The sequence below is a fragment of the Panthera tigris genome, chromosome B4 (assembly GCF_018350195.1).
Source record: "Panthera tigris isolate Pti1 chromosome B4, P.tigris_Pti1_mat1.1, whole genome shotgun sequence".
Lineage (NCBI taxonomy): Eukaryota > Metazoa > Chordata > Mammalia > Carnivora > Felidae > Panthera > Panthera tigris.
The window spans coordinates 93481111-93491011 of record NC_056666.1 but is presented as its reverse complement, the minus strand read 5'-3'; the positions used below and the strand labels follow the sequence as shown (position 1 = coordinate 93491011).

General features: G+C 45.5%; 1 protein-coding gene across 1 annotated transcript; it reads left to right on the top strand.

The window, feature by feature from the left end:
• Positions 1-4906: 4906 nt before the first annotated feature.
• LRRC10 (leucine rich repeat containing 10) lies at positions 4907-6079 on the top strand. The gene has a single exon (XM_007082241.2). It carries the CDS (start codon positions 4907-4909, stop codon positions 5744-5746), a length of 840 nt encoding a protein of 279 aa, XP_007082303.1. The 3' UTR covers positions 5747-6079.
• Positions 6080-9901: the final 3822 nt, after the last annotated feature.

Here is a 9901-nt window from a genome sequence, read left to right as displayed (position 1 = left end):
CGCTGCTGTCACCGAGGAGTCTGCTTCAGATCCTCTGTCCCTGTCTTTCTCTGCTCCTCCCCTGCTTGTGCGTTCGCTCGCTCTCTCTCTCAAAAATAAATAAAAATAATAATAATAATTTTCTGTGGGCAAATCAAAGCGGACTTCACCGGCCGATCAGCATCAGCTCATTTACTGCCACTTGCTGAGGACCAGCTAGGTGCCAGGTACGGAGGCGGAGACGACAGATTCAACAGGAAGCCAATCCCAGCCGATGTGCTGAGTGGGGATTAGAATCCAGCCGGGGATGGGGTGCCTGGGTGGCTCAGTCGGTTAAGCGTCCGACTTCAGCTCAGGTCACGATCTCGCAGTCCGTGAGTTCGAGCCCTGCATCGGGCTCTGGGCTGATGGCTCAGAGCCTGGAGCCTGCTTGCGGTTCTGTGTCTCCCTCTCTCTCTGCCCCTCCCCCCTTCATGCTCTGTCTCTCTCTGTCTCAAAAATAAATAAACATTAAAAAAAAAAAAAAAAAAAGAATCCAGCCGGGGAGATGGGTGATGAGTAAGTTTTTACAGGGGAGTACTGTCAGCACGGTGCAAAATCACTAGGTTGGGAAACGACGTGTATGGTGCAACAGCACAAATGAGTAAGAGTGAGGGGAGGGGCAGAGGGGAGGGGAGGGTGTTCTAGGCAAAGGGGGCTGCAGGGGGGAAGGCCCTAATGAGGAGGAAGGTGGGCACATTTGATGAACCAGAGGAGGCAGCAAAGGAGGAGGGTAGCCCTCACCGGGCTGGAGAGCTGGGCAGGGGCACATCCTCTAGGGTCCTGTAAACCTCACTGACGAGTCTGGGTCCCCTGCCGAGACTTGAGGTGGGGCTTCTATGGTCCCACAAGGAGGCATTGTGGCTGACAGGGGGGAAACGGGTAGGTGGGGGTTGGGAAGGGCACAGTGGATATTTGAGCAGATGAAGGGCAGAGGTGATGTGGTCAGTGCTCTTTTTGGAAGCTTCAAGATCACAACCCTGTGTGCCTTGAGCAATGGGAGGCTGTGCCCTTTGCAAACCCCCCAGGAACTAGTCATTGTCAGGATCAGGCCTGTCTCCCCTATCTCTTGCTTTAAACTGCTGCCTTCTTACACCCGGGCCACCGTTCCGACATTCCTTTTCAGAGATTATCACCAACTTCAGTCCTTAAACTGAGCCCTGAACATCTCCCACCTGTCCCTTAGATAAGCCAGTTCAGAGCCCTCTGGGGTCACAGGGGTCATGTGACCCATTTGATAGACTCACAGACATCTGTGGCCAGAGAGGATGTGGTCTTTCCAGTGACTTTGTGAAGAGGGACGTGTGGGTCTTTCACAGACACACTGTAAGCAACCTAGATGCCATTGAATCTGCAGGCTGTCCCCTTGCCAAGGACAACAGTCGAGATGGGCCAATAAACAATCATGGTAATGGTCAATCCATAACCCTCCACGCTTCCCAAGGGACGTTTCATTCACTTTAAACCTGACACAAAGGCATGAAAAATGAGGGCAGGACAAACTCTGAAAATACTGTAGTGTGGCTGGTTACAATCTGCTTTCTCCATTTTTTTTTTCTTGACTTCTTTTCTTCTGCCTATTTCTGTCTCCGTCCACACAAAAGGCCTTTCTCAACCATTTGGTTATCCTTAGCTCCATGCTCGTATTTAGGGGATGGCATTAAAGTGCCCAGTGGAAGTTCTGAGTGTGAGGCCAGAGTTTGTCAGCTGGTGGGACCTTAATTCCAGGAGGAGAACCCCACCCCGGCTCTGGTGGAATTGTGTAGTTTGTGAGACAAGGTCCTATCCTGTCTATCTCGTTAGCCACAAGATTCCTTGCCTCCAGAACATAGTCAGTGCTCAATAAATATTTGATGTTATTATTCAACCTCTCGGACCCTCAGTTTTCTCATCTGAAAATTGGGGATAAAAAATATTCCTCTGGCAGGTTCCGAGAAGAGAGAGTGTATGTAAACCCCTGGCACAGTGCTTAGAGTTTAGCCAATTAGTTACAAATAATAACAGGTGGCAATCATTGTCATCATTACTTCTAGGGACAACACGGCAGCTGTTTCATGACCATCTGTGGTCACAGTGGCCAGGCTAAATATAGAGGCAAAGCATAGTACTTGTCGAGAGGCCATTTATTTATTTTTTCAATATATGAAGTTTATTGTCAAATTGGTTTCCATATAACACCCAGTGCTCATCCCAAAAGGTGCCCTCCTCAATACCCATCACCCACCCTCCCCTCCCTCCCACCCCCCATCAACCCTCAGTTTGTTCTCAGTTTTTAAGAGTCTCTTATGCTTTGGCTCTCTCCCACTCTAACCTCTTTTTTTTTTTTTTTCCTTCCCCTCCCCCATGGGTTCCTGTTAAGTTTCTCAGGATCCATATAAGAGTGAAAACATACGGTATCTGTCTTTCTCTGTATGGCTTATTTCACTTAGCATCACACTCTCCAGTTCCATCCACGTTGCTACAAAGGGCCATATTTCGTTCTTTCTCATTGCCACGTAGTACTCCATTGTGTATATAAACCACAATTTCTTTATCCATTCATCAGTTGATGGACATTTAGGCTCTTTCCATAATTTGGCTATTGTTGAGAGTGCTGCTATAAACATTGGGGTACAAGTGCCCCTATGCATCAGTACTCCTGTATCCCTTGGGTAAATTCCTAGCAGTGCTATTGCTGGGTCATAGGGTAGGTCTATTTTTAATTTTCTGAGGAACCTCCACACTGCTTTCCAGAGCGGCTGCACCAATTTGCATTCCCACCAACAGTGCAAGAGGGTTCCCGTTTCTCCACATCCTCTCCAGCATCTATAGTCTCCTGATTTGTTCATTTTGAGAGGCCATTTATTATAGTAAAAATCAACAAAGCAAGGAGGAGCCTCGAGATGACAGCCTTTGACTTTCAGTGTGTAGAAAGTCCAAGGACACCAGCTTCAGTTGTGACTGAGGAGAAAGGTGGGTGGTGGCACTGCATCACCAAAGAGTTCTGTGGAATGGCCATTCCCGCAGAATGTTCTTCTGCTCTGCTCAGTCTATTAGGAGCAATTTAGCAGCAAAGGCACTGGAGGATGGTAAAGAGTTTGCTGAGACTCCCCCAGCCCCGGCTCTCTCCCATACAGCAGGCAGGTTGATGGATCGTCTCACTTGGAATGGTTTTTAAATAGATGTCTATAGTTAAAAAACGAAACAAAACATTCAAACAAAAAGATTTCGAACAGTACAAGAGGGTACTTGCAGAAAGATGGGAATTGACCTGAAGCTTTGAGGGTGTTAGGAATGTTAACCTTTCCAGGGATCCAGAAGGACCAAGGCCCTGTCAGTTTCAACATGTGACTTCCACATGGTGGCAGTTAAGGTCACCCTGGGTGTTGATATCCAGCAGGCAGATGGAGAGAGTGTGGAGGTAGGCGGGGTTGGTTTTAAACGAGCCAGGCCTAGAAGAGACAGGTATCACTTCTGCCCACATTTCATTGGCCAGAATTAGACTCTCTGACCTAGACTCATACTAGAAAATGTCCTGGCTGGGCAGCTGCTTCCCACAACTGGACACTGTGGAAGAAAAGCACAAACCTTTGATGGGCAATTAGCTGTTATCTGCCGTAGATGAACTGGAGAATTATATCCTCATTTATTTAAGCTTCGAGAGTCTGACTTTCCTCTTCCCTCTCTTCTGCTTTTCCACTCGTCTTTTGTCAAAGGCAAATTTGTAAACTATGGAAAACTATTACCTGGTAAGAATGAAGAGTTCAGAAAATGGACACCTGTTGGCGGCTGGGTGGCTCAGTGGTTAAGCATCTGACTTTGGCTCAGGTCATGATCTCACGGTTCGTGAGTTTGAGTCCCACATCAGGTGAGCTCAAGCCCCACTTCGGGTGAGCCCCCCTTCTCCCTCTCTCTCTCTGACCCTCGCTCACTTGCACACTCTCTCTCAAAAAAAAAAGGAGGTGGGGAGAACCTGGGTGGCTCAGTTGGTTAAGCATCTGACTTCGGCTCAGGTGATAATCTCACAGTTTGTGGATTTGAGCCCCTCATCAGGCTCTGTACTGACAGCTCGGAGCCTAGAGCCTGCTTTGGATCCTGTCCTCCTTTCTCTGCCCCTTCCCCGTTTGCACTGTCTCTGTCTCTCAAAAATGAATAAACATTATAAAAATTTAAAAAAACAAACATGCGTATCTTTGACCCAGGAACACTTCTAAGCCCATTTCCTAAAGAAATCAGTGGTTAACTCTCACAGTGCATGTACGAGGATATTTATAATAGTGACACATTGTAAGCAATCTAGATGCCAATAGACGACAGCAGAGAGCTGTTTACACTTCAACGATGCCTCCCAATGGAATACAGGTGTTTAAAATGATTGTGTAGATACCTGCAAACACAAAAATATGTCCATGTTATGAAAAAGTAAGACTCTTAAGCAGTATGAATTTTTTTTTAATAAATTGGTTACTTGTAGCAAAAGCTGGAGGACATACCTTAAAATGTTTAGTGTTCATTCCTGGGGAATATGGCTGTGCGTGTTTTTCATTTTTTCCTGTTACACCTTTACATGATGTCTTACTGTTTTATCATTAGAAAAAACAGTAAAGCTATTTCCAGCTTGAAACAAACAAACAAAAAATGTAGATAACGGCAACTGGGGCTTAGGTGACTGAAAGTACGCGAATCAGGCCCGGACTCCCCAGACTCTGTGCGTTGGGCCTGTCACCCGACACTCAAGTCGCTATCACGAGCACTTTTCTCTGTTGAAGTGACTGGCTTTTGTCCCGCCAACCCCAGGTTATAATGGGAGAGGAAAATAGGCCTCAGGGCAGTCGGCGGCAGCCGCAACCCGCAGCGGGCCCCGTGGGTGAGTCAGTGGGCTGGGGCTCACCCTGCCTCCGGCCTCTTCATGGGGAACACCATCAGGGCCCTGGTGGCCTTCATCCCTGCTGACTGCTGCCAGAACTACGTGGTCAGAGATCTCCGGGAGATGCCCGTGGACAAGATGGTGGATCTGAGTGGGACCCAGCTACGCCATTTCCCCGGGAACGTGTGCTCCTTCCGGGAGCTGGTCAAGCTCTACCTGAGTGACAACCACCTCAACAGCCTGCCTCCTGAGCTGGGGCAGCTGCAGAATCTGCAGATCCTGGCCCTGGATTTCAACAACTTCAAGGCTCTGCCCCAGGTGGTGTGTACTTTGAAACAGCTCTGCATCCTCTACTTGGGTAACAACAAACTTTGCGACCTCCCCAGTGAGCTGAGCCTGCTTCAGAATCTCCGGACCCTGTGGGTCGAGGCCAACTGCCTCACCCAGCTGCCGGAGGTGGTCTGCGAGCTAAGTCTCCTAAAGACTCTGCATGCCGGCTCCAATTCTCTGCGTCTGCTGCCAGGCCAGCTCCAGCGCCTCCGAGAGCTGCGGACCATCTGGCTCTCAGGCAACCTGCTGACTGACTTCCCCCCCGTGCTGCTGCACATGCCCTTCCTGGAGGTGATCGACGTGGACAGGAACAGCATCCGTTACTTCCCCAGCCTGGCCCACCTGTCGAGTCTGAAGCTGGTCATCTATGACCACAATCCCTGCAGGAACGCACCCAAGGTGGCCAAAGGCGTGCGCCGCGTGGGAAGATGGGCAGAGGAGACGCCAGAGCCTGACCCCAGAAAAGCCAGACGCTACGCCTTGGCCAGGGAGGAAAGTCAGGAGGGAGAGATACTTGTCCTGCCTCCTCTACTTCTTCCTCCCAACTCCTGAGGAGCTTCAGTTGTAGGTCAACGCCAAGGATCCGACTCCAGCATCTTCTGGAGATCTCTCCTTTAGAGGGTACAGGATTGCTCTGGGACACACGGGATGCTCTGCCAGTGGGGAGTGATGGAAGTCCAAAGAAACGCCTCACTCACATCAAGGGAGAATTTCTGGCCAACATTTCTCCCAAAGTGAAGTTGGGTGCTATGGCCGGCCTCACTCTCTGCAAGCAAATCAGCTCCTCCAAATAGGTATTTTGCAACATTGAAGAGTACGAAGGGCTACGACATTCTGTCCTTCTCTACTCCACAAGCGGCTGGTCAGGATGCTCACGAACTCCTCAAATAAGGTATTTACTAAAGAATTCACCTGAGAGTTCAGGTGGCCTGGCTCCAGCCCTTTGCAGGATGTATTTTACTAGGAATGACCTTAAGTGATAGGAAAATAGGGACAAACTCAGGCCACTTACAAAAGACATTTCTACCTAGTCAGTCAGACTCTCAGACTCCGTGCTGTTGCAAAGGCTCAAGATGAAGCTTTTCCCCTGCAGTTGAGTGAACGCTGAGAGGACCTCTGGTAGAAAATGCCTCCTGGTGGAGTACGGCTGCCACCTTATACACTTGACACTGGTTCATGCTGATTTAGCTTGTTTTCCCTAAAGGTCAAGGTTTGACCCCAGGTCTGCTCTCAACTGCTTACTGTCACTATAATACTACAAGTCCTCTAGGAAGTAGAACCTCTTGTTGGCAATGTGGTCTTATTAAAATCGAGCCTAGTTGTAACCTGCCTGCCTCCGTAGAGCCCTCCCGTTTATTCACATTTACGAAGAACTGAACTGAATCCCCTTCCGTGGAGGGAAACCACTTTCCAGGATATTAGGTTAAAGGTAGCAGGTGAGAAATCTGTTTACTTGAAACAAGCATTTGGAAATCTGCGTTGAAGGTTGTGGTATATATAAGACACTTCTGCCTCTAGCCTCAGTTTCTTAGCCTTTATTTGGATTTGATTTTTCTAGATAGGGCCTTTTGATGGTCAGTGTACAAGCTTAGACATTTTGGCCATTTTTTAAAAAGTAAATTGTGACCTTTTCTTCTTCCCACAAATACATCAACCTTAAAGATACTGCTGTCTGTGGGTGATTTAATAACAGTCATGTTCTTGAACCCACAAGGACACAAAAAGTGTCATAACTAAAACTTACATGTGTTTGGCATTTAAAGTTACTTTTGCCATAAAAGCATCTTAACTCAGCAAAGTTTGGCTCTAGAATGACGTTACCCAGCAGACTATTTTCATATGTTTTCCTACCATAAATATTTCTTGCTAAACCACCTCCCAGTCTGTAGAATATCTGCAACCCACTGATTAGCCTGCTAACAGATCCCTTTAATCTTAAATGTTACAGGTTTTCAAATATTTAACTCCTTTCGTAATGAGTACAGATTCCCATTACATAGCTAGGATTTATAGTTTATTTTTTCATGCCTAATGACAAACAAAACTGTACTGTTGATGCTTAAAACTTTATGCTAACAGAATTGCCTCTGAATTGGGTCCACAGCCAGCCTTACAGATGGCTCAGACTTTTACCTTTGACCCTGTCTTCCTCCTCCAAAGATTAATGTGCCCATCTCTTCCAGTACAACTGTAGGCTAAAGCCACATAACAGCATGAAGCCAACAGATCTAATGAGCTAAGTGGTCTGAATCAAATGTCAAATGGTAAACATTTGGCACACAAATGGTTTTCTTCTAAAATAATACAGAACATTTCCCAAACAATGGTTAAATGTTCAACACTGATTTTGCTATCCAAAAATGTTTTCACTATAGGGTTTCAGTCAATCTTATAAAAAAATAACCACGTAAATGTATATTAACATTTCCATACCTCTCTGATGTTTTCTTGAAATTCTGACATAATTACAAAGTTAAAAAGGGGAAATGAAGCACCAAATGTAACTTTACTCCTAATTTTAAAAGCCCCGAAACACAAAATGTTATGCACCAGAGAAATTTATACAGAATTTTATTTAGCTTCTCTAAATACAAATGATGCCCACTAAAATCTTTTATCTGAAATGCAACATCACTAACAGTTCATAATTTTACACTTAAAAAGTGGGCTTGCACCCTAAAAATCAACTATATGCAAATTTTAACTAGAAGCACATATCCTACACACAGTAACACAGCAGTGTAGTATGATGGTAAAGAGCATGGCCTTTCTAACTACGTGAGTTCAAATCCCAGCTTTGCCATTTCCTAGTCACTTACCATCTGTGTGTCTCAGGTTGCTCATCAGTAAAATGGCAAACTTCCATCTTTGAAGGCACTGTAAGGATTAACCAAATTACTGTGTAAAAGGCACATAGAATAGTGCCTGGCAGGTGACAGCTAATGTTTACGTAACATGTTCTTTTTATGAAGTGTTACACCATGCAGCATGGTATTTCTACTTACAAGCAGTCTAATTCTTTGGTTGAAGGGAAAAACATGATGCTAATAGAACAAAAAGGCCTTTTCTGGCTCGGTAAAATTTCCAGCAACAGTATCTATAGTCTTGAATATAAGAAAAAGAACAACAATGTGGTGAAATGCTTCTGGCTTATCTAACTGGGAAAATACACCAACATGATTACCAAGCATTTATTCAATTTCTAAATGAATATACTTTGCCCTTTTCCTGTTACTCTAGAATGTGCAAAATCACCAAGGTACATACTTGGAAAATGTGACTATTTCTTGACACAAAACCCATGCATCCTGAGAGGCAGGAGGCATGGGAACCGAAGACACGGGCATGTGTCTGCTGGACATTGCTCTCTGCTTTTTGTCACTGTATATATACGCCCTATAATCTTACTACTGTAGAAAGAGTATTAATGCTATTTATAAAACTTAAATTTACATGCTTTTCTTCCTTTCTAGAGGATCCACTTCCGCAGAATAGGAAACAAATTTTGAATCCTCAGTGCCTAGCATAATTCTTCCACGTTTACCTGGATTTTGGAGATTTTATCATACGCCAGCCCACAGGGTAGGGGGACAAACATTTATGGAGCACATCTGTAGGGCAGTCAGGTACTATCTTCAGAGTCTTGTGTAAGTTAATTCATATAACCTTTTCAATAAACCTTTGAAAGAAGTGTTAGGTGTTGCTCAACTTAAAAATAAGAAATCTGATGGGGCACCTGGCTCAGTTGGTTGAGGGGCCGACTTCAGCTCAGGTCACGACCTCCTGGTTCATGAGTTTGAGCCTTGCGTCAGGCTAGGCTCTCTGCTGTCAGTGAAGCCCACTTCAGATCCTATGTCCCTTGCTCTCTGTCCCTCCCCCACTTGTGCTCTCTCAAAAATAAATAAAACATTAAAAATAAAATAAAATAATAAATCTAAAATCTGGTTTGTCCTTATTATTTTGACAACCTGAAACATTCTATAGTAATTCTATGATTAAAAAAAGTTAAGTCCTCTTTACACTTTTACTGATGTTCTAACACACTAGAATAGGTACAAGGCAAGGCAGACTTTAAGAAAAGGATTTTGGATAAGAGTATTCTGTTGACTTTTATCAGAGCAAGAAAATGCATTTTATCCTGGCAAGAAAATGCAACAAAATGCAAGAAAATGGAGAGACCTTAGCAAAGAACAACTGCTGGGCAACATTGGGAGAAGAGGGGATTCAAGATAATACTGAGGCAGCTGGTGTAGCAATTGCCACCCGTGAGGCTAGATGAACAGGGAAATGTTACCTTCACCTATTAAGAGCTAAAAGGCACGAAAAAAGAGGCTACCAGGGGTGTTGGGGAAGCCCTGTTGGTTAAGCGTCTGACTCTTCTTGATTTCGGCTCAGGTCATAACCTCCCGGTTTATGAAATTGAGCCCCACATTGGGCCCTGTCCTGACAGTGCGGAGCCTGCTTGGGATTCTTTCTCCCTCTCTCTGCCCCTCCCACGAGTGTGTACGCACTCTCTCTCAAAATAAACTTTAAAAAATAAAGGCGGGGAGAAGATCTACCAGTGAAGCTGTAGTGGTAGGTTTCACAGGGATGCAGTCATCTCCAAAGAGCAAGCTACGCAGGAAGAAAATACCGAATGCCGATCCCCATGTCCTGCCAGTACCTCCTGAGTTAAACCACAGGAAGATGTGAGACTGTCAGCAAAGG